At 38.0% G+C, this 25,313-nt stretch overlaps 2 protein-coding genes across 2 annotated transcripts; one reads left to right on the top strand and one right to left on the bottom strand.

The window, feature by feature from the left end:
* Nucleotides 1-303: 303 nt before the first annotated feature.
* LOC113765557 (ethylene-responsive transcription factor ERF062) lies at nucleotides 304-2,001 on the top strand. The gene has a single exon (XM_027309779.1). It carries the CDS (start codon nucleotides 601-603, stop codon nucleotides 1,879-1,881), a length of 1,281 nt encoding a protein of 426 aa, XP_027165580.1. The 5' UTR covers nucleotides 304-600; the 3' UTR covers nucleotides 1,882-2,001.
* Nucleotides 2,002-5,372: 3,371 nt separating this feature from the next.
* LOC113766887 (high mobility group B protein 15-like) lies at nucleotides 5,373-11,794 on the bottom strand. The gene is made up of 6 exons (XM_027311051.1): nucleotides 11,628-11,794; nucleotides 9,446-9,524; nucleotides 7,865-8,018; nucleotides 7,637-7,771; nucleotides 6,414-6,832; nucleotides 5,373-6,331 (listed from the first exon to the last, which is right to left on the bottom strand). Exons 1-6 carry the CDS (start codon nucleotides 11,792-11,794, stop codon nucleotides 5,666-5,668), a joined length of 1,620 nt encoding a protein of 539 aa, XP_027166852.1. The 3' UTR covers nucleotides 5,373-5,665.
* Between the last annotated feature and the right edge of the window lie 13,519 nt (nucleotides 11,795-25,313).

Below are 25,313 nucleotides of genomic sequence, written 5' to 3'. Positions count from 1 at the left end.
ATTAAGGGTGTCACACTGAACATAGGTTAATCTAACAGTAATCAATTATATGATTATAAATAACAAGTCAATACCATTTTACTCTCATATATAAGAGAGTAAAAGGGATTATGTATCTTGCGATGTTGAATTATCACATGATAAGTAATAAATAAAGGTATCAATGAATAATGCCAATAAAATAAAGTTAAGGGTCTAATGTTCTTGTAGTCACCATCAAGAAGAATATACATCCATCTTGCAGGTAATCTTGAAAGACAGGCATGACTAGAAAACATTGATTGTCATGCTTTGATTGGTTCCTAAACAGAATATTGGAAATGGGAAGCACGAATTTGGTAGTATTTGAGGGCAAGAAGCTTTTCCTCTTTAGAAACAGATCCCAACTGGAAGAGAACCTGGTAGCATTGACACAAAAGCAGGTTCTGCAATATTTTAATATGGCCTGAAAGATACCTGTGATGACATAAAATGACCTAGCGCAAGGCCTAATATATATACCTGGCTTCTGCCAACAGCATTAGTTTCATTTCTAGTTCTCAGTTTTCCTCAATACACCATTTTCTTGCAGAATCAGTTTTCCTAAATTGAAAACCCTTCATGCAGAAGGAATTGCCAGCTCTTTTTACGGTAACGCCTGAAGGATCACGTTTTCTCATGGATCCTAATTGTATTTCAGGTGGCCTGAATGAGAGTTTTTGCATCGACTCCGGTGGCGGATGTAATGCAAAATCATCATCAGCTTCACTGGACAGATTGATTTCGAGTCCTGAGTCCAGTTCTTCAATAGAAGAGGCTTCTGCTTCCAACATGAACGGTATTAAATTCTCAGAATTTTCCGAGCAAAAAGACATGCTCAAGGGTTATGATGCACATTCATTGCTCTCTGGATCAGCAACATTTGACAACTTCAGTGGATCTTCTTCTGCTCAAAATACAGGAAGCCACATTCCGTTGAATTTCCTTGAATCCTTCCCTGCAATAAATGAAGCTCAATTACGTGAACCATGTCCCTCACCTCCTTCAAAGTTCCCAAACTTAGGTTTGTTTTTGCAAGAGCCATCATTCATGGATGTATCCAGAAAAGCGACAGAATCTCTTGGAAAGAGCCAGAAGCGTGAGCCGATGCAGCTATGTTCTCAAAACCCTTTATTCCCCATCTCTGAAATGGGGAAAAGCCAGCTTCTGCCATGGCTGAAAATCAGTCAGAATATCACAAATAACTCCTCCAAAGGCTTTAGTGACTACTGGCTCAGTACCACCAAAACAACACCGATGAAATTCACGGGCAGAAGAATCCAAAATGGCAATCAGAAGACTTCTTTATCATCAATATCATCTCCAGGAAAGCTTTTCAGAGGAGTGAGGCAAAGGCACTGGGGAAAATGGGTTGCAGAAATAAGATTACCGCGAAACAGGACAAGGGTGTGGTTGGGAACATTTGATACAGCAGAAGAAGCTGCTTTTGCTTATGATACAGCTGCCTACATGTTGAGGGGCGATTATGCACATATGAACTTTCCGGACCTGAAACACCAATTTAAGGCTAATTCCATCAGCTGTAGTACTGCAGCCCTTCTGGAAGCCAAACTGCAAGCAATATCACAAGGCCTGCCTGCTACAAAGAAGTCTACCGAGTTACCAATATCTCAGCCGAAATCAGTCTTGCATGAGAACTCAAGATTCAAAAGCTTGAATATTCAAGTTCCTGCCATAAAGGAGTGGCCACTGGACTTGGGTTGCAAAATTGAATCTGGTGAGATGATTGATATCAAGAAGAGCCAAGAAAGTTTGGTAGATACTGAAGCTGTTCAATTAAGTAGAATGCCATCCCTGGATATGGATACAATCTGGGATGCACTTCTTGTGCCTGATTCATGACTTTTTTCCATAGTTGTGTATGTTTCAACCACGTCTGAATGTATTTAAACAGGCAGATTGTTTTGTTTCTTCTTTACTCAATACACAAGTTTAAATGTCTCACAATCTATTCTTCTCATAGATCTACGAGTCTCTTCTGTTTTTATCTCTGATGAACACCAGTGCTATTACTTACCTCTATTTTAATCTCTCTTTTACTTATCTTTCTTTTAATCTTTCTCTTCTTGTGAGGACCGGGGAGGGAGTGGTGGAGAAACTCATGTGCTACAGCACTTTTTGGGGTGGTAACTTTTCATTATTCTCAAACTCTATCAAGATTAATAGATCTTCAAGAATGTGGTCCCTTGGATAAAAGACAGACATTACAGGAATCTACGTCTATGTATGGGACAAAAATGCCAAGGCAGTTTCTGTAACTATTGCTACTATTATTCCATCTGTTCTTCCATCCCATACCATGTGTCTTTTGAGTTATAATAAAATGGAGATATCATGGAATAATTTGCTTTCAATATCTCCTTATTTGCTTTGCCAATCAGCTGCAGTAAATCCATAGGTGTAATTGATTTCACAGAAATCCATGCTTATTTGTTGAACGCTTTTTTCTCTTGCTAGTGCAATACAATGGAAGGGGAGAGGCTACGCTCTAAAGTGGTCCTATATAAGGTACAGAAGCAATATCTGCTAGGACATGACATTGTAATGCATTTTACCCAAGTTGCCAAAGTGGGCAGTACAGAAATTTTCCTACCAAAGAAAAGGAAAAACTTGTATGCTCAAGTATAATCTGTAGCCTTCAGAGAATTGCCCCAGGTGGGTAATCTTCTTTATTTGTCCCAGGACATCAACTTCAAAGAAATGGGGGCTTAATAGTCGAGTTGTTTCTTGTAATCTGCCACCATTCCCACTCCTTCCTGAGATATTCCCATGCATAATCATGCTACATGCTTCTAGTCCTGATAGCGTACGTGCCCAAATCCCATCAAACAGCTAACTTTAAAAGAGTGAAGTGCTTTCAGATGTTTAGAGAAACAAAATATGATGGTTACCCTAATGATATGTCTGAATTTACCATGCTGAAAATTCTAATCCAGAATTCAAGCAAAATAGGGTTGATTATACACATTTTAGACCTTCACAAGCTTCCACTTTGGAAGCACTTATTTCCCTGAGACCTGATTTTGTAGTAATTCACTGTTCCTATGTAGCAGAATTTGATCAATTTGGGTGATGAATATGTGTATCAACAAAGAAAATCTAAGGGCCTTGGCTTAATAAATAACTAGTCTCTTTTTTTTTTTTTTTTTCTGGTGCTTAATAACTTGATCTACAAAAAATATTCGTGCATGGATAGACTTTGACATATATATTTGAAATGCACTTTCACAAAAGCAGAAGTATTTGATGTGTGGGAATTAACTTGTGAGTGTGATTTAGTAACTCAATGACATACATGAATGCCTAAATGAATGGTACAGTTAATAAAATGAATTTGTCATAATCTCATCCTGTGTTAAAATGAATACTCTTTTCTTTTGAAAATTTGAAGCAAACTATTAAAGTAACTCTAATATTCTACTCTAGAGGATGGACATTTATTTTTAAAAATTTTATTTACAGAATTAGGATTGGTTACATTTTTTTATTTTTTTTTTGCTTCTTTGACTATAACAAAAACAACTTTTCTTTCTTTCTTTTTTTTCTTTTTCTTTTCTTAGAGGGGACTTTTCTTTTAGAATAACTTTGATTATTTAATTATGGGGATGAAATTTGTGAGCTTAAATTTGTAAACAAAAGAAGCGAAGTTAATTATTTTGTTCCAGAAAAGGGCATATAATTGGGTAAAATGTATCACTGTAGTTAGAGTTCGTTTTTTACATAAGAGTTTTTTTTTCTTTTTTTTTTGTAAAGGGCTTTTCTGCTGTTTTGATTTTGATTAATTACATTGAAGGGTGGAAATTAGTGAGGATAAGTACGTAAAAAACAGCCAAGTTAATTATCTTTAATTTTTTTCTAATTATCTAGGAACCAGATCTGCATTGAGTTCTGCATTGAGTCAGCGGCTTTCAATTCATAATCCCAGAAGTCCTTGTCGGGTTTTTGACCTTTATCTAATCTCCTCATTTGAACACTTCATCTACGCAAATACACCAAAACTATTGAAAATTTTCTAACAGATAATCAAGTATTGCTAGCTTGTCGTTGAGTATTAAAAATTGCTAAATTGTTAGGTCTCAGAGTTTTTTAGGAAATTATACTGTAACAATATGATATGTATAAGATAAAAAGATGATTGAAAAATGTGATCAGGAAAAACGTAAATATTTTTTTTTTAAAAAAAACTACAATCTAGACAAGGCCCTGTTCTAGAGATAATCAAGTATTTTTCTTTAGCAATCCATGAATTCTTGAAGTCATGGTACTCTTCCTCATATGTATGTGTTTGTGTGTGTGTGTGAATATTCCCAAGTTTTATGTTTGATACCAGTAAAATTTTGCTTTAATGAGTTAATGGCGAAGTAATGCATTTTTCAGTGTCTTTCTGGGAAAATTCTTGCAAATATGTTCAATTAAGTCTAAGGACGCCGACTATTAAAATGCTAAATAAAACTGTTAAAACAATTCAGTACGTTTTAGTGTTGCATAAGCAGACATTTTCAAGCTTTTGACCTCACTGGCTTCTTAATTAATTATACTACTAGGAAAAAAAAAGAAAGATGGAAAAAAACTTAAGATTATAGGGATCTCCTTTTTACATTTCTTCATAATGCAAAGAAAAAAAATATTTCAATCAATGGAACATTAGAAAATTTCAGGTAAATTCTCTTAGGTAGAACCTCAAATATAAAGATAGACTTTTAATTTCCATCACCTCATTCTCTCAAGTCTTCATATTGTCACTAAGAATTTTGTCTGTCAAAGGTATTGAAAAAGACTAGGCTATCATCTTCAAACTTGCTAGCTAAAAAAAAAATTTCTCATCACTAAAAATGTTAAAATCTTCGGTTTTACCATAATTATGAATCAGGGCAGATTCTTATTTGTGGGATTAGACTCTTAGGATGGCATTTACCCCTTATTGAGTGTGGACCATTACTTGTAGTAAAAGGAACTGTCTCTCTTGATTTGTTGTATAGCACCTCAAATGTAGGGAAGTTACTTATCCATACAATCTTTTACAATGATCAAAGTTTCAGGTTAAAGCCATGTCCATATTTCTCTTGAGATCTTCTTACTCGGACATTGCAGTTGTCATTGGTGATATGGCTTATTACAGTAGCATCAGAGGCTGAATTTAAATGGCCCTTATGGAAGTGCCCTTGGAATGTTAATTTTCATTTCTTCACCAACACTAAAATTCTGTTCTCTTTGAGTTGGTAAAGAAATTGACCTAAACATGAAAGGTGCCAGATTCAATATTTCCATATGCGATTGTACAAGAAAATGCAAGCCAATGATAACTAGGTTGAAGATGGAAGCATTGAATATGATAGAGGTCTAGAAAAGATATATAGCATTAAACATACCAAAAGATATACCAAGTAATTTCAAGTCCAGCCCAATGTGCATGTCCAAACTAAGACAGGTTGATGAACAGGGAGTCTTGCATTCTACTTTTTGCTAATAATTAGTTCTGGATTGAGAGAAGAATTTCCAGGATCAGATATGATGATGAAAATCTACAACACCTAGAACTACACTGCTCATCATTGGATAATGACTTGAATGATGTATGAGAAATCTATTGACTAGAAACTGATTTTCCAGCTTCCTTGCGTAGGACCTAGATCCCTGCATCAGGAGCGGGCATGCTCTCCTGCATTGAGACTGGAACTTCTTCACTAGTAGCTAATCCTGCTTTATCAATCTCTACAGCAATATCTCCACTGCACAACTTATGCTCTTCTGCATCAACGTCGGTCCTCTTCTGGATTTTAGTTCCTTCTTCATCAGCCATAATCTCCTCAGACGCCTTTCTTTGAGCACTTTCTGCTCTGCAGAGCACGTCCATTTCTGCACCCTTTTCCATGATTTGATGATGACCCTCAACATTTCTCTTTCCACTGTCACTACTTACCTCTTTCTCAGGAATATAAGGTGCATCCTCCATTTGAAAATTCTTGTCCAGGTCCATCAAGTTGAGATCTGGCCTAAGGTTCTGCTGTTGCATGACAACTGCATCAGTAATGGTCTGCCCTTTACTCAGCTGTAGGTTATTTTTGCCATTACTATTTGAAATTGTTGCTTTCTCACGCAAGTAAGGTGAGCATGCATCATTGGTTTGAAGTATCTGGTTCACGTCCAAAGCAGTACTCACATGTGGATCAAGGGACTGTTGTAGATTTGGAGTTGCACCACCTAAAGTCTGCCCTGTCCTAAGTCTTTCTCTATATCCTTCCATCTCTATTCTGTATCTTTCTTTGTCCCTGACAGCTTTTTCTTGATAGACCTGCACATCACATAATATTGGAGCTAATTGACAACATATAGAGAAGATTGCAACTAAGGAAGTAGGACAAGTTGATGCTTACAGCCTTTTCAGAGTCATTTAGTTTGTTCCATGAATCACCAATCATCTTACTGATCTCCCGATCTTTTCCTGGATAAAGTGGTTTTAGTCTGGCATGCTGCTCTGCAAAGAAAAAGTTATATCCACTTCTATTAGGCTTTGGATGGGCTGGATCCCTTTTCTTGATTTCAGATTTCTTCCTACGCCTGCGACGGGCTATCCCTAATGCTACCGACGGACTTTTAGTTTTACTGCCAGATGCCCTTTGGCATTGCTGAGTATTTTGATGTTGAAATTTCTGGTGAGCAGACTTAAAAGGAGCCTGATAAAGGACACCTTTCAGTTCCTCTGAGCCAATTTTCACAGTTATAAGATATCCACTTTCAAACTTTCCATCGATAACCCCATGCACTTCGGAACCCATTGATAGTGCTGGACATGCTGCAAGCACCAACATTGGTCATTTTTATATGTTTTCTGCATCTATTGGAACAGCTATATCAGCAATAAAAAGTATTGACAATAAACTCAAACAAATACATGAAAGATTATCGCACAAGTAAGCCAAAGAAATCAGGACTCCAAAGTTTGGGTAGAAACGTGTACATCACATGTCTTCATCATGTAAGCACAGCATTTAAAGAAACCAAGGCTAACCTTCTCCACTTTTTCAAGACCAAAATTCAAAGTATCTCAATCTCTTAGCTGTCTATTCGGCTTTCACTTGAGATGACAAAATCATCATTCTCTAATTCTGGTTGGAAACCAGAAGAATGTAGCCCTTGGCAGACCAAAATGTTTCTTTGACATATTAAACTTACAAAATCGTCAAAAACTACAAGTGTCTGAAAACATTTCTCATTGCAATAAAAAACTAGGGTATATTCTGTCCATTCATGAGTTACCCTATCTTAACAAACAATGAGCGAGCACTTTACATATGTTTTCACTGAAATGTTGGATGCGAAAGGGCATTGGTGCTTCCAAAAATATTAGCCATCCTCAAGGTTCCATATGCATCTAGATGTTGCTTGAATGGCGTTCAGATAATTATTATACAAGGTTGCTAGTTTCTAATACTTGAACGTGTATGCTAAATTTGCTAGCTCATACAATATAGAGATTTAAGTATGACTGCCAAAAAAATGCTGCTGAAGATATACTGTTGTAGTTAGATCCATTAGCAATTATATCAGGGTAAGAAAACTAAAAATAAGACGAAGAGAAAACGGAGCTAAACACAACCTTCAGGTAACAGCTTTGCCGATTCTACCACCCTTGCTTGTTGCATGCCTGCTTGGTTTACCAGTGATGACTGCGTGGTTTTAGTTAATTCACGCGGCAGAGGTGTAATTGGAGACGAAGAACTATGTGAAGCATCTGGAGGAAGATTGTCTAAATATATGTAAATTGTCCACACACATACATAAAAGTGGAGAGAATGATGGCAAAGTTTCAAGAATCAACACGCACCAGATGTCCAACCCTCAGCCTTAAAAAAGTAGATTTTTTCATAGTGTAGTAGCAGTGAAAAATAATACTTCCGAAGAACAAAAGAAGCATTAGTTGCTGAAGATGGAAAGCTGAAAACACCAATTACATCTTTCCACTTTCTCTCCTGGAGAATCTGTAAATTCAGTTGTTTAGACAAATGAAGTCATAGATGCAAACTCAAAAGGAAAAAGAGCAGGACAAGCTTAGCATTAAAATGTGTTGAAATTGTAACTCTTGTGCTTGACTGACCTCCAGTTCACAATTAACACAAGCACTTAATGACCTGCAGCATGAAGATGCACAAAGATGCTAACGTGTATACAGACACAACAGTCACAAGATAGTAAAATAAGATAGCGTAAGTATCAGAATCTATACTCAGCAACACTCTGGCTAAGCAGAAAGCAAGAAAGAAAATCAAAACTACAATAAAGATTGCAATCAACATTCAACAGAAGTGTTCTTATCCACATCTTCTAGCTTCTGCATAAGCATCCTAAGTAACTCATAACATTTTTAGTCAAAAAAATTGATTTAATCATGATGCTCAAAGGTGTGCATTTGATGTTCAAAGCTGCAGTTCTAAAGTCAAAGGTTCTAAGATCAGACCTCTTTCTGCAGTATAAGGTGCATACTTGTTATTTCCAAATTACAAAAAAGAGATGTAACCACATCAAGAAGGAACATAAATTAACAAGAATGCCCACTTAGCAGCCCAGTCATGGCCATATAATTCCAAAGCTTCATCCAGAAAAGAGTATGTCATTGATTTTTCAAATCTTCAGGTACAAAGACTGATCAACTTGGCTACATAATTGCCTGTAATTGAAGAGCAAATCAAATGCATATACAAGGGGCACATGGGCACCAATAACATACCCTCCATGGTCCCACCAATTACGAGAAACTTCACAGTGTGTCTCCAAGTACTAATCTAAAAAGTGTAGTTGATTCTGAAAAGGAAGTTTCAAGGACACACAAGCAGAGAAAAAAAATTCCTGAAGGACGGAATTTTCAAACAAAACTCTGGCTACTGAGATTTCAAAAACGTGATTTTGATAGATTTAACTTTATCAGAAGATTTGTAAAACCTCAGCTTTAAGAAAAACAAAATGGGCCTTGCAAAGCAGAAACTGAAACCAAAGAAAGAACAGAATCCCAATAAGACACCAAAAAGAAAAAGCTAAATCTCAGTTGAATAACATCAAAAGCAATGTCACCACAATTGAAGGAAAATCTCATGGAGTCCATCGTGGCACATCAAGCCATTGTTAAAACTATAACTATGATACAATCATGGGCTGCTTTAGACCTCTCAAGAATATCTGTTCAAGTTGCTATCCAACCATGGTGATGTATAGAGCAAGGCTCAGAGTCAAGGTTAAACAGCTTCGAAAATACCCAATTTTCGCCAGTTCTGGCTCTCCCACTAGCCGGCCCCCCATCCATCTCCGACTAAAACCATAATCTTGAACTGAAGAATACAAAACTTTTGAGGACACAGAGGCCAAAAAAATTGTTCAAGTTAAAAGTCAAGTAAATGCAACTGTGCCCACTCACCTTAGCAATACCACCACGAGAAGTCACCTCAACAAAAAGTCGATGCAAATCTAAATCCCGACCTGCAACAGTAGGGATCCTGAAAGAATATTGTATTCAAAAGATTCAAATGCATAAAGTTAGGACAAAGATAAAAAAGTGGAATGTAATTCCCCATCAAGAAAGAGCATTAATAAAGTTTCTAATGCATGGATGAAAGTCAGATCTCAAAACATCATTTTACAACACTAGTGGAACACTTGTTCTTGGCAACAGAAGTAGCTATTTATTTCAATTAAGAACTTCAGCAAGGAGATATATAAAAGCATAGCAGGGCCTTGTAGAAAACAAGCACCAGAACATCTAATCATCCACCTCCTACCAAAAGTTCTTCATTTGTATTTTATTCCACTGACCAACGGGCCTAAATATGTGTTCTACTACCTCAATCAGTAAACTGTTTGAAACTTTATCAACAGAATAGCAGGGACAAACGTTTTGCTCTATCTAGCCCACGAGAAGTTAACACCATGAAAAAATGCTGCAGAGATCTAAAAAACACCTTAGCTAGTAGGAAGAAGTTTCAATAGAAGTTATCCAAAACATATTGTCACATCTCAGATCTTTGTGAATAGCTAGTTCCTCCACAAAAAGTAAAAAATAGAGGCATGTCTGTGGCCAATAATTCTAATTAATTGAGAGAATAAATCCACAGCTGATTATCAAGTTTGATTGTTACTTACCTTATTCAATATAAGTTTTAGCGCTTATCCTTTTCTCCATTCCCAAAATTCTAAAATGCCATGTGTAGTTCACTAAATAAATATCTTTATGCTCAGTGTTGTACTAACAAATGCAATACTCAACCTTATGAATAAATAACTCACATCATGTCTAATGATTGCAAAGGATGTAGGGCACCCACAAACAGAAGTTACATGAGCCTCCTATTCAATGGTAGTATTCTCAACTTCAGTGCTCTAGAAATGATAAATTCCATTTGACAAACTAGAGATCAATTAATGTAGATTAATTTGAGCACGAAAAAGAAAGAGAAGTGAAGAAAAAGTACCACCGTTAAAAGATAATTTGGTCGATCAACTAGCATCCAAGTTACACAGGTGGATACAGCAAAAGTACATTGACTACAATATTCACGTGTAAGCCGTGAACGAAAAAGGAAAAGCGACAGAAGAGACAATAAATAGCGAGAATTACCAATGCATGGAACCCAAAATTTTCTAAACTAAAATGCATAAGGGGCCAAAGTAATAATCTATGTACATACTCATAGTTAATATCTCCAATGAATTTAGAACTCCCAATTTACAATCAAAAGAGCATCTACAATGAACTTAACAACTACGGAGTATATGTGTTATGACAAACCAATTTGTCAGTACAGGTTTTACCCACTCAATTGTTTGATTCACTAAATAAAAAGATACCTCAATATTGCATAAAACAAGAAAACAAAAGGTACACCGTGATAAGCCATCAAAGCAGAAAAACTTGGAATGTGAGCACAGCAGCCATTTCTTGCATAAACTTTGGGACATTCGTATCATGAAATTGCAAATCAAATGAAGTCAAATGATAAGATATGAGGCATGAAAGCAAGCTAAAAACAGAAGTTAACCTTTGAGATAATTTCCCTTTACTTGGGATGAAAGATCCTTTTAGGATGCTAAATGCGCACGTGCACACACACGCACGCACGAATGAGAGGTTTAATGCTCCAGTGATCACAATCTTATTTCCCCATTAGTATAGGACATTGATAATATCGTTTTAGAATGAAACATCAGTAAACGCCAATGAGCATTGTGTCAATACTAAAAACAAAATTGGAAGTACAAAGAATTCCATAAACTTTATAATCTAGAGCTGAGATAGACTTGTACTTCTTTGTATCTTGATCTTTTGTTGTTGATTCGTTAACTGCAATATACAGCCATAAAATCCCTAGACTAAACTCTCCATGAAGATGATTTATATTTTTGTACATAAATATTTTTTGTTTCACAAAAGCTGATTGTTACGGTCCTCCAAGAAGGAGAAATAGTTCACGCAAAATTGCAGTCATAAACAACTCCACCCAAAAAAAAAAAAAAAAACTTGGAAAGCTAGACAAGAGGGAAAAAGTCCAATAGCTAGACATGTAGGAAGCAGAAATTATAGGAAATTTAAATAGATGACTGACATGAACTTGGTTCCCATGGCAGCATGTAGCTTCTCCAAAGTCACCCAGAACAGTTGAGGAGAGGCAACAACTTCCTCATATGTAGCCATAGGAGGTGGATATGGATGGTAATCTGAAGGTCTTGCCTGTAAAGGCAATGTTCTTGAGGTAGTGGAGGATGAAGCCATTGCCTTCTTCCCACCACCAACATCCACTAGTACTCCCTGTTCAACCATCTTACTCTTCTTACACTGCAATGCAGAGTATATGTATATGTTAAAGATTAAACAAAACAACAAAATAGGCGGAATCTGAAGTAGAAACGTGCGCCATGTAACCGGCAGCTGTGAAAACAGACAAAATCCCATCTCATGTTGCCAACCTAAGCAAAAGTAAAGACCAAAGACTACGTTTGAACAAACTGAAAGATGATAATACTGCCAAAATGCTGAATGAGAATAAGAATAGAGAAAACCAGGGAAAAGAAATAGAATATGACAAAGGAACAAACAAGAAGACAAATCATGAAACTGAACAGAAAATCACCAAGAACAGGCATTGAAATGACAAGGAGATCACCAGCTCTAGAGTTTACAAACATGATAAAGAGCTGCAAAACAGCCAGCTCATCTAGTGAAGTAACTCAAGTGTAACAGATTGAATACTACAAGTACAGCAACAAGGCTGTCAAAACCATGAATTCTTAACACAGTAATGAATGTACTCAACAGAAATACCCTATGAAACGTCAGAAGGTCCAAAAGTCAGAAAAGCCAGAAAAAAGACAGACCCTTTCAGGCCATAAAGCACCCAGACATACAAAAAAAAGAAAAAGAAAAAGGAAAAAAAGATATAGTCCTCTTTCTCTCCTTACATATGAGACGGGCCATATTGGCTTACTCACAATGTAGATACATACTACTCAATCTTACCCCTTTTTAAGTTTTGTTTAAGCAACAGCAATGGTACTTTTTATCCTAGGTAGCAACAGCCCCTCCTCACAATTAGTCCGAGTTCATATTTAGAAATATACAAAATTATAGTCCTAATTAATGCGATTGTTTTAGCCAAAAAGATATACTAGTTAATAAAGGAACTTTTTCAGAATCCAATTTCGTCTGATCATCTATTAGATAGTGATTATAATGCTTAATCTTTACATGTGTATAGATACTTGTATTAAAATCTTTTATTCATTAATCTGATGCAGTCAACTAAGCTTTCTGTAAGTAAACAGCTCCAAGAGTTAAATTTGCAGTTCTCGTTGAAGACAAAAATGTGATTTAGCATAGCAACAATGAGAAATGGTTAATAATCGAGTTAAGATTTATTATTTTCTTTTGAAAAGATTGTAGTACTACTTAAGATATCTTCCTTATGGATCTGCATTTATCACAAGAAATACTTCCTCCAAAATGGTGCAATCAGAGTGCAGTATAGGTGCAATACAGTTGGCCCTATTCCTGCCTAGTCCCAATAAATACTCTGACTTAGACAAAAGTGCATATACTACATCGACACAGGATCAACAACAGGTCTAATCCAAGTTTACCAAGAATCTGCAATGAAATCTTTGGCTGACAATGTAAAGATTCGACACACAATTAATACAATGGAGAATGTAAATAACCATCAAAACTTGCATGCAGAAATGAATGAAAAAGTTAAAAGCTTTATTCTTTCTGGTCTGACACTGTACTAGAAGTATGATTCGTTGGGTATCTTTCCCATATCCAAAAGGGTCAAAATCCCAAAGAGCTATGAAAGACAAAAAAACCCGCCTTGAATTTTCAGTATCGCCATTGTCCTAACCAAGAATCTTTCAAATAACCAAATATTCTTAAAATGTGCTAAAAACCAATGTGCATAAAATACTTTAAAATATTGCTAAAACTAACACTAGACACTATCCTACGTGGCTATGTATGAACATTCTATTACTAACCCAGATGGAATTTTGATTAAAGAAAGTCGAAACATTAACTTACCTGACAAAAATGAAAGTGACATTTGGGAGAGTGATGTTGGAGTTACCCCAAAAAAAAAAAAAAACAGAGAATGAACTGTCTTGGAACTATCTTCTACTCTCTTTGCTTTTGCCTTTTTCTTTTCCCCTTTACTATTCCAATGGGTTGGTAATATTTTTTTTATGGATCTGTGATTGATAATACTAAAATAATCTGGGCTGGGATTTTTATAATAATCGGATGATGATACTGATTACTAATAACTGATGATAAATACTACTACAACAATTAACCTAAAGAAGAAACTGGCCACGTGAAATTATCGAAGTACCCTTAATCTTACGATGGGAATCTACAGTTGCTGAGGGTAGAGGCAGTCATTTAAGGATAGTAAATTCCGCAATAAATGGTAATATTAGTTGTTGGACTTGGCAGGTTGGCATAGTTGGTGGCTTGATACACGTGCCAAATATTAAGCTAAGTGCATTAACAATAAAGAATTAAGAATAATAGTTCATTAGATTAGGTTAGGCCTTGTTTTGACCACAAAATATGCACGTAATTTTTCGAAGCCATTTGGATGTAAGTAAGGATAGAGGTTAAAGAAGTGAAATCAAACCGAATACTACATGGTTTAACTTTATCTCTCTCTCTCTCTCTTTTCATATTAGACTGCAACAGTTAATCTAACCTACTCTTACTCTAGCTTACATTAGGGGTAGAGAGATCCAACGAATTCTAGAAAAATCGACGAGAACTGAACCATCATTGGATCAGACAGGTGCACTATACATCCGTATGAATTTAGAAGAAACTACATATAGTGGCACATTAATGAGAGGTAAAGTTTAAATCCTTGACCTTCCACCCAATCAAGATTTAAAGTCTTTGGTGGTGATTACCAGGCCAAAGGACCGTTGGTTGTTTTACTTATCTGTTGAATTTAACGAAATTGAACTTGCATATAAATTCGATTTGTTTATTTATTTGAGTGGAACAAGAATGAGTTTGTTTTTTTGGATTTATCTCCCCTTTGCTCTATTGAATTTTTATTTACACGCCATTTGAGCATGTTAATATTCTTGCAAATACATGAGCATATTATTGAATGTTGATATTAGTATATTACCCTCCTTGACTTCCGCCCATATACCCACCACTTATAAATAAAGGCCATTCGCAGCAATAGCACGAGAATCCAATCCACCATTTCATTCGTGGACTATGGGCTACTGATATTGTCATAGATACAATGTTAGTGTTACTGCAATACTTTTTCCATGTTATCCTTTCTCGTCGATTTTAATCTAGGACAAGCATGGTTGACTTGAAGGGTAATTTTGATAATTAACGGTAAAATTATTGTGGTATTAAAATTCAGTTTCCGCAACATTGTTTACCAAGACTAAACAATCTCAACACAGAGTCAGTCGGATTAGATAATGCTATATGATATAAGAAAATGCTGTAAAGAGACCAATGTACTTCACCAATCAGGTGTGGATCGGCCAATACAAGAATTTTCTCTATTAGAAACTTAAGCGTTTTAATCGTGCCACTGATATGTGGAAGTGATAATTGGATTGATGGATAATTTGTAGGGTTAATTACAATTAATTTGCCTAAAGTGTATCTCATTTCTTACTTTATCTCCTAACTTTTAAATTTTATCACTTAACCCTCTATAGGACAAAATTACCCTTCCACTATTTTCCTCTTCTTTTTTTTTTGGTGCGCTGGAGGAACATTGACCCTTTACATTTGCTCTTCATTCTTTCTTTTATCTTCTATCCTTCCCAACAAAAAACTTCATCTCAACAAAAAAACTTTATCTGAAGTTTGTAATTGGATTTTTGGATGAATCCTTGAAAGGTATCAAAAGCTAATTTCGATCTTTGTATAATGTCATGTGTCACAATTACAATTAATGATCATTAATCAAGACACAAATTCATCTTGTGATGTTGTCTTGAGAATAAAATGAGAAACTAGAATGTGCAGAGGCAAAGGCAAAAGAATTGAAAGTGAAAAAAAAAAAAGAAGAAGATATTTTAGGGAAAGGGATTGAATATTTTGTTGAGGAAAATATAAATCTCTCCAATTTCTTGTTTTTAGTTTCAATCATTAAAATGAAGTTTCTTTTAGGAAAGAGGAAGAAGCAAACAAAGAACAAAGAGACAAAGAAAATAAAGAAAGGACAAAGGGAAAGAAAAAAATACAAAAGAGAGAAAAAAACAAAGAAAAAAAATTTATAATGATAAAGGGGTAATTTTGTCTAATACGAGATACAGTGAGTAAAAAAGATTAAGAGGTAAAGTGAAAAATGGGATATACTTTAGGGGATTGATTGAGATTAACCCTAATTTGTCGATATCTTGTAGATGACGTATAATTCCATGAGATTGCGTTAGTATTTGAAACAACTAAACCATTTGCTAAAATTTAAATAAATAAGGAAAAATTGTTCAAAACTTCCCTTACATTTAGCTAAATGAATTTTTTATCTTTCACTTTTAAAATAATAACTTTGTATCTCTTATGAAATTAAGTCAGTAAAATTTTGTCCTAACCTAGGTATTAAACTATTTTTTACTCTGAATCCATCATATGGCCCATACGTGGTAATATTTTTGAAGACCAATGGGTTAGATCCCATTTGTAGTAAAACAAGTGATCCAATCTATATTCATTTTTTCTCCAAAAGAAGTAGAATCTAACCTGAACTATACTTAATTTTCTTTAAAAAAAAAAGGGATTTGACCAAATTCATTATCATTTTTGCCATTAAAAAAGTGGGATTTGAACTTTTTATACATAGAATGATTATATGTGAGTCATGTGGTGATTTTCAAGCAAAAAAGCAATAAAAAATTTAGATTGAAACTAAATTTTACTAACTTGAATTTATTAGAGACATAAAATTAATATTTTAAAAGTGAAGGATAAAAAATTTTATTTAACAAAATGTAAGGGAGGTTTAAAATGATGTTTTCAATAAATAAATAGAGATATTAACCATCTATACCATTCTCCTTCAACTACTTTCGATGGATGAATTAATCTTTTCATCACCCGTACTGTGGCAATGTTGGAAATAGTGCAATGAACTGGCAAATATTGTGATATGAATTGGCTTCAAATCGTGATAGATATCACTTTCTTTTAGATTTTATTTGTTCGGTATAACGTGCAATAATCTCATGATCCTAAGATCAAAACATGAATCTATCTTTTCATTTAAGGATTCCCACATACATGAATATATTCATAAATGAATGTATATTTTAGAAACATTTACAATACTATACATGTATCAAAAACATGAATGAATATACATTAATTACATGTATGTACATCATACAAATTTTGAAAAATTTCCAACAATCCCCCGCCATTTTTAAAATTTAGAAAATGAATTTCTAAAAGGTCACCGAATAATTTGACACTCATATGCATAAATAATGGTGTCTTTCAATTGAACCACTATCTTAGTGAAGGTTCTTTGAAATCAATCCTACAAGATGGTAGACAAACTTTGAACCACTTGGACATTGGACCAACCTCATAAACACATTACACACTGAGCAATGCACAACCATAAATTCTTCAACGATACATTTTACAGTCTTGTATCACTATCATTTCATGAATGTTATAAAGTAAAGTTCTTAACTTTGTGGTTTGCCAAAAACCAACATTCATATAGGCGACATCTTAGTGCCCCCGCCACAGATAGTACTTTTAAGATTTGTTAAGAGTCCAACGACTCACCCTTACATTTGCACTGGCGAGAATAACATGCACTATTCTACATTGGAATGTCTAAACTTCACATAGTGCACCAACCACTAAAATGGTGTACTTTCACTCATTGAATTCAAGATTAGACATTGTATCTAGCGCTGAATTGAGATTCCACCACTAGTGATCAAGAATTTTGGACTTTAAACCTATCCCCCTTGATGTCCTTAACACCAAATTCCTTGATAATTCTTTTGTCAAAGTGTGACAGCCCCACCTTCCCCTAAGGCGAACCAAAGGGGTTAGCGGCTGCCTGCCCAACCCTCGCCAGGACTAACGGTTCAGTTTAGAGCGATCTAATAAGTTCCGGAACTTACAAACGCGCGTAAACAAGTCAAATTCACAAAATAAAAAAAATGAAACCGGAGTCGGTCATGAATAGTAACCGACACGTCAAAACCCAACCAAACATCAATCAAATATTTACATGTTGAAATTAAGCATATACAATCCAAAGTGGCATACAAAAGTTATTCAAAAGTTGATACATGTACGGTTTGCCAAATCAAAAGAGAAACGGATCCAAAAGTACATTTAGGGTTTCAATCAAGGAGCTATACAAAAGATATGTCCATCTAGCTCAATTCGGCAACCAATTATCAAATCCAGTCCAAAAGTATTTATTTTCCTGTAAGGAAAACAAAATGAATAGAGTGAGCTTACGCCCAGTGAGATAATACCACTCAAGCAACCAAGTTCATATAAGCATCAAGTTTTTCATTCCAATACATCAAAAGTAAGCAAAGGCACACATCAATAGTGGTGATAAAAGGATACGGGCGGCTCTCAAGAGCCCTTTTCCTCGTTTGCATTCTTGATCGGATCTCATTGACCCTCCGTCAATGTTTAAGAGTAACCAACCGTAGGCTCCACTTTACTTCCATTCCTTCCACCCAACATACCCCTACCGGGCCCGAACTCCAAACAGTAGAAATTTGGTAATACTCGAGTATACCGGAATCAAGAGTCTCACTACTACAAGATTCCATATAACAGTCCCCATGGCTCGTCAATTTTCACGACCAATCCCTCGCCGGCTCGATCCAATCGACTACCAATGGGGTTGAGTTCAGTCGTATCAGTAATGATCGTTGGATACTCGTCCAAGCGACACCAAATTCATGAACCAATTCAACCAAAATCAAGATATAATCCATAAAATTACATCTTAAACTACCACAAATCATGAATTAAACATCATTAGATGGAGGAGAGGGGTTCCTTCACTACTCACCTTAGCAACACAAGAGAGGGAGCAACTAATCACCTTAGCCTTCCAAATAACTCCACTAAACACCTCACAATCACTCACTTAAGGTTTTCTATGGAACAAAAGCAAGATTAAGTGGTTGATTTGGTAGATTTGAACAAGATTGAAGCAAAAACTTGAAGAGTTCTCTTTCTTTCTTTCTTGGAGAGGGCCGGCTATGAGCTTGCAAATTTGGAGTGAATTTTGGTCAATTTTTGAGTTATTTTAGTAAAAGGGTAAAAGTATGAATAGTAGTCAAAAGTAACCACTAACCATATGGTGACACTTGTCACCATAATTAATGCATCTCTATCTCTTTGTTTCCTCTCACACCAATCTAAATAGTAATCCCTAATTATCTTTTAACACCCGATAATTTAAACCCAGTGTCCAAAACTTAATCTAGTTGGCCGAATTTTTCGAAACTTTCCGCACTAGCGGGTCCCACGTCCGGTATACGCTCTTAATTTCTCAAAATCTAACCGATACTAGAAAAATCATCTGAAAACTATATTTACTCATAAAAATTATCAGAAAAATTTTCCTAATAAAGAAAATGCAGAAAACATGCCATTAACGAGAAAACCCTAGAAAATGAGAAAATTACGGGTTCTCACACTTTCTCCTCCTTAAAAAAATTTCGCCCTCGAAATTTCTCACCTTAACTCACGAAAAGTTCAAGGTATTTCTTTCGCATTTCTTCTTCCACTTTCCAGGTAGTTTCTTCTACCCCATGGTTTCTCCACAGTATCTTAACCAACGGAATCTGCTTGTTTCTTAGCTCTTTGACTTTCCGGTCAAGCACTTGGACAGGTTTCTCTTCATAAATAAGCGATTCGTCTACGTCGATCTCCTCTGGTTGTAGGATATAGGATGGGTCGGGATAGTATTTCTGGAGTATCGAGACGTGGAAAACGTCGTGAATTCTAGAGAGACTGGATGGCAGTTCTAACCGATACGCTACCGTACCTATTCTTTGGAGAATCTTGTAGGGTCCAACGAACCTCGGTTGGAGCTTCTTTCCTTTGCCTCCTGTGACACTCCGTAAGGGTGTGATTTTGAGAAACACATGGTCTCCAACTTCGAATTTCAAGTCTTTTTTTCGATTGTCGGCGTAACTCTTCTGTCGGTTTTGAGCTGTTTGGAGTCGTTGCCGTATCAACTTGACCTTTTCTCGAGCCTCTTCCATCCATGGAATAGTTGCCGGGTCTAGTGCATTCCTTTCGCCAACTTCGTCCCAGTAGATCGGTGACCGACATTTTCGTCCATATAATGCCTCGTATGGAGCCATTTGAATCGACGAATGGTAGCTGTTGTGTACGCAAACTCTACTAAGGTCATGTGTTGACCCCAGTTGCCTCCAAAATCCAGAATGCAAGTCTGTAGCATGTTCTCGAGAGTTTGGATCGTCCGCTCCGATTGTCCATCCGTCTGAGGGTGATAAGTCGTGCTCAAGTTAAGTTTAGTCCCCAGGGTTTCTTGGAACTTCTGTCAAAATCGAGATACGAATCGGGGATCTCTATCGGAAACGATACTCACAGGAACGCCGTGTAGCCTCACGATCTCATCCATGTACAGTTGGGCCAACTTGTCCATGGAGTACTTCATGTTTACTGGCAAGAAATGGGCCGATTTGGTTAATCGATCGACGATCACCCAAACGGCATCATGCCCTCTTTGCGTCCGCGGCAAACCTGAAACGAAATCCATGGTGATGTTTTTCCACTTCCACTCGGGTATCTCAAGGGACTATAACAAACCCGATGGTTTTTGATGCTCTGCTTTCACCTGTTGGCAAACGAGACATTTTTGCACGTACAAAACGATTTCCTTCTTCATATTGTCCCACCAATAGGTTCCTTTCAGGTTTTGATACATCTTACTACTACCCGGATGGATTGTATACTTGGACCGATGAGCTTCCTCTAGAATCTCCGTTTTCAACACTTCTTCCTTCAGCACCACTATCCGATTCCGGTATTTCAAAATACCCTCAGGACTAAAATTGAAATCCATTGTTTCTCCTTTCTCCACTTTCTCTCCCCACTTCGTTACCATTAAATCTTCTTTTTGCGCCTCCTTAATGCGTTCCAGTAGAGTGGAGGTTACTTTAACATTGCCAAAACTCACCTTATGACTCCCAAGACAGGGTTTCCACTAACATACGGATTCTAATAAATCTCACTCTTTGATCATCAACCCTGCTACTTGAACCTTACGATTCAAGGCATCGGCTACCACATTTGCCTTTTCCGGATGGTAGTTGATTGTATAGTCGTAATCCTCCAGAAATTTCATCTATCGTCGTGGCCTCATGTTCAATTCCTTCTGGGAGAAGAGGTACCTAAGACTTTTATAGTCCGAGTAAACTTCAAAGGTCACCCCATATAAGTAGTATCTCCACTTTTCAGCGCGAAAACAACAGCGGCTAGCCCCAGATCGTGGGTCGGGTAATTTTGCTCGTGAAGTTTCAACTTCCTAGAGGCAAAAGAGATCACATTACGGTTCTGCATTAACACGCAACCCAGGCCTTCTCGTGACGCTTCAGTATACACAGCAAATCTGTCCACTCCGTTTGGCAAGATTAGCACTGGAGCCATGGTCAACCTTTTCTTTAGTTCTTGAAAACTCGTCTCACATTGGACATTCTATACGAACCGACCATGTTTCTTCGTCAGGTCAGTTAAAGGTCCTGCTAATTTGGAGAAGTCTTTAATGAAACGTCGGTAATACTCAGCTAGCCCTAGAAAACTACGGATCTCTGTGGGATTTTCTGGCCTCTTCCAATTGGTTACAGCCTCTACTTTTGCCGGGTCAACCGAGATACCTTCTTGGGAGATTACGTGCCCTAGAAAAGCGATTTTCTCCAGTCAAAACTCGCACTTACTGAACTTGGCGTACAACTGATGCTCCCTTAGGGTCTACAACACCACTCTCAAATGCTGCTCATGCTCCTCGCGTGTTTTGGAGTAGACCAAAATGTCATCAATAAAAACAACGATAAATCGGTCTAAATAGGGCTTAAAAACCCTATGCATAAGGTCCATGAAGACGGCAGGAGCATTGGTTAGTCCGAAAGGCATAACTGCGAACTCATAATGCCCATATCTCGAGTTGAAGGCGGTTTTCGGAATGTCCTCCCTCCTAATCAACAACTGGTAATACCCTTGTCGGAGGTCCAGTTTTGAAAAGACCACTGCTCCTTGCAGCTGGTCGAACAACTCATCAATGTGGGGCAGTGGATATTTATTCTTAACCGTGACGTTGTTCAGGCCCCGATAATCAATACACATTCTCAAACTTTCGTCCTTTTTCTTGACAAACAGGACAGGAGCTCCCCAAGGAGACCCACTCTCTTGAATGAATCCCCGCTCCAGAAGGTCCTGTAATTGCAACTTTATCTCCTTGAACTCTGCAGGGGCCATTCGGTATGGTGTTTTTGAGATGGGTGAAATTCCAGGTAGCAGGTCTATCTTGAATTCTATCTCTCTTTCCGGAGGTAGGGCTACTGACTCATCAGGAAATACATTCAAAAATTCCTTTACTATGGCCACGTCCTCCACTTTTAACTTATCCGAGGGGGTGTTAATCAGAAAGGTTAAAAATCCTTGCGCCCCTCTACTTAGCAGTTTCCTAGCCCGAATGCCCGAAATCAAAACAGATGAGACTAACATACCCCTTATATCCAACCTTAAGGTTGCCTCACCCGGAATACGGAATGCTACCACTTTCATTTTACAATCCAGTTGGGCATTATACTTGGCTAGCCAGTCCATATCCAAAATTATATCATACCCTTTAATGGCCAGACTAATTAAATCCCCTAATAATCTCTTCTCTCCTACCCACACTTCACAATCCCTATAAACCATACTAGTAACCAAACGTTGATCCCCGTAAGTGTACTAACTTCTAGGTCGTATGGTAAACTAACAGGTTTTATATCGATGCCACACATGAAATCAGGGTTAACAAAGGAATGAGTGGCACCAGGATCAATTAAAACTTTGGTAAAACGGTGAAAAATAGGGATCGTACCTTCTACGACCTCTGAGGAATCTGGGACTTGTTGGGGTTCTAACGAATATACTCTAGTTGGCACCTTAGGTTTGGACCCATCTCCCTTAGCTGGTCCAGCATTGGTCCTCGACGGTAGTTGACTCCCCTTTCCGTCTTGTTTTAGGACTGGGCAAGTAGCCAGCTGGTGGTCTGCGCTTCCACATCGCAGACATTTGCCCTCCTTCCTCCAGTAGTTATCTTCCGTGTGGTTTGGCTTCCCACAATGCCCACAGGGACCGCGAGGTGCTGAAGCTGAGCCTCCCTGAAAATTTCCTCTTTGGCCTCGCCCAACTTGGCCACCCCTAGACGGAGTCCCTCTGCCTGTACCTGACTGTCGTCCACCTCCCATTTCTCGTCCAAACTTGGAGGGGGTACTCTTCTCACCCTGTCCTGAACAACTCCCAGGAAAACCCCGTTTCTTTGCCTGGAAGTTCCGGACTTGCAATCTAGCACTCTCTACTCGTTGGGCCTTTTTCACGACCTCGCTAAAAGCATTGATTTGAGCCACTGCGAGGTCCTTCTGGATTTCGACATTCAAGCCTTGGATAAAGCGCCTGATCCGCTCTTGCTCGGTCATGATCAGTTCAAGCGCAAATTTGGACAGACGGGTAAATTGACTCTCGTATTCCGCCACAGATTGAGTCTCTTGGCGGAGTCGGATGAACTCATTTTCCTTCCTCTCCTGAACTAGAGGAGGAAAAAATTTCGCGTTGAATTCCCTTATGAAATTCACCCAAGTCCTGAGCGTTTGTTTCCGTTCCCATTTTTGCCGTATTACGTTTCACCAGGAACGGGCCGCCCTTTCCAACTGGAAAACGGCAAAAGTCACATGTCGTTCTTCGGTGTAGTGCAAGGCCGCAAAAATATCGACCATTTTCTCGAGCCACCTTTCGGCGACATCTGGATCGGGCCTCCAATGAACTTGGGTGGAGCAAACTTTTGAAATCGTTCGAGAGCTCTGTCTTCGCTCTCGACGTGGTTGCCAGGGTTTTCAGGATTAGAGTTTGGGTTTTGGCCCTGTTGCTGCACCACTTGTGCCAGCAAGTTGGTCATTTGCTGCATAGCGGCAGTTATTTGCACGTTGGGGTCAGGATTAGGTCCAAATGAGGTTTCCCCAATACCCCTGTCCGGTGTGGGTTGTCTATTTTCGCGCCCACGTCCCCGTCCACTACGTGTACTTTCCATGAACTCTACTTGGTCTAGGCAAATGTACTAAACCAATATAAGAACAATGCATGTAAGTAAAATCCAAAAACTTTTACAAACATATATATACATTCCAAACAAGGCAAACAACACACATATCAACAACCAGTCAAGTCAAGTACAGTCAAGTCAAGTACAAACATGGACAATCCACGAGGGAAAGACCCCATCAAAAGAAATATACACGTAGCTAATCCAGACGTACCAAACGATTAGCTAAGGCTCTTTTCCCTATCCGTCCTATGTACAGAAACAAAACTATCCAAAAAAAAAAAAACCCTAGGAGTCGCGACCTAGTCCGTCGACGGGCTAGTAGACCCACCCGACGGGGTGGATCCAACCCCAGCCTCGGGCCCCGCACACGAGTCCTCGTCACTCACGCCCTCGAGCACATCGACGCAGAGGTTCAGGATCGATGCGACTCGAACCTTAAACTTTCCAGCTCGCTTAGACTCGCGCCCATGTGCTTCCCTAAGTTGAGTGCAGAGATCATCAACCATATCCTCTACCTCAAGCACGTCGTACTCCAGTCCCTTAATACGCTCAGCCTGTTTCTCATTGGCCGCCTTAAGTTGGGTCACCTCGGTCTCAAGTCTAGTATTATCCGCGGCCAACTCCTTACGCTCCTCAGCCACGGCCCACACTAAAGCGTTAGGGTAGGCGTACTTGTGTCGACACTCGCAACGTCGGAGGCGGTTAGCCGGGGTCCAACGCACAACAGCCCCTCTGGGCCGGATCTGGTACGGAATCACCGGAAGCACCCCACGGGGTTGCTCTCCAGCAGGGGGACTACTGGGCTCACAATGACCGTCCATCCTATACCAAAAAAAGAAATAAATATAATAATCTTAAAGGACGTAACCAAAATAATCCTCAAATCAAGCATTTCGAATACACTCAGGTCAATTCAAACCTAGGCTCTGATACCACCTGTGACAGCCCCACCTTCCCCTAAGGCGAACCAAAGGGGTTAGCGGACTGCCTGCCTAGTTCTCGCCAGGACTAACGGTTCAGTTTTGAGCGATCTAATACGTTCCGGAACTTACAAACGAGCGTAAACAAGTCAAATTCACAAAATAAAAAAAAAGTGAAACCGGAGTCGGCCATGAATAGTAATCGACACGTCAAAACCCAACCAAACATCAATCAAATATTTACATGTTGAAATTAAGCATATACAATCCAAAGTGGCATACAAAAGTTATTCAAAAGTGGATACATGTACGGTTTGCCAAATCAAAAGAGAAACGGACCCAAAAGTACATTTAGGGTTTCAATCAAGGAGCTATACAAAAGATATGTCCATCTAGCTCAATTCGGCAACCAACTATCAAATCCAGTCCAAAAGTATTTATTTTCCTGTAAGGAAAACAAAAGGGAATAGAGTGAGCTTACGCCCAGTGAGATAATACCACTCAAGCAACC

Source organism: Coffea eugenioides, chromosome 3 (assembly GCF_003713205.1).
Source record: "Coffea eugenioides isolate CCC68of chromosome 3, Ceug_1.0, whole genome shotgun sequence".
NCBI lineage: Eukaryota > Viridiplantae > Streptophyta > Magnoliopsida > Gentianales > Rubiaceae > Coffea > Coffea eugenioides.
The sequence above is the reverse complement of the archived record's forward strand: the minus strand, read 5'-3'. Positions and strand labels throughout refer to the sequence as shown.

Coding starts and splice junctions, on each gene's coding strand:
- LOC113765557 (XM_027309779.1), top strand. CDS start 601: ATGCAGAAGGAATTGCCAGCTCTTTTTACGGTAACGCCTGAAGGATCA.
- LOC113766887 (XM_027311051.1), bottom strand. CDS start 11,794: ATGGCTTCATCCTCCACTACCTCAAGAACATTGCCTTTACAGGCAAGA. Junction 7,772..7,864: donor GGCTGAGGGTTGGACATCTG/GTGCGTGTTGAT, acceptor ATCTTCCTCCAG/ATGCTTCACATAGTTCTTCG. Junction 6,833..7,636: donor GGCAAAGCTGTTACCTGAAG/GTTGTGTTTAGC, acceptor TGGTGCTTGCAG/CATGTCCAGCACTATCAATG.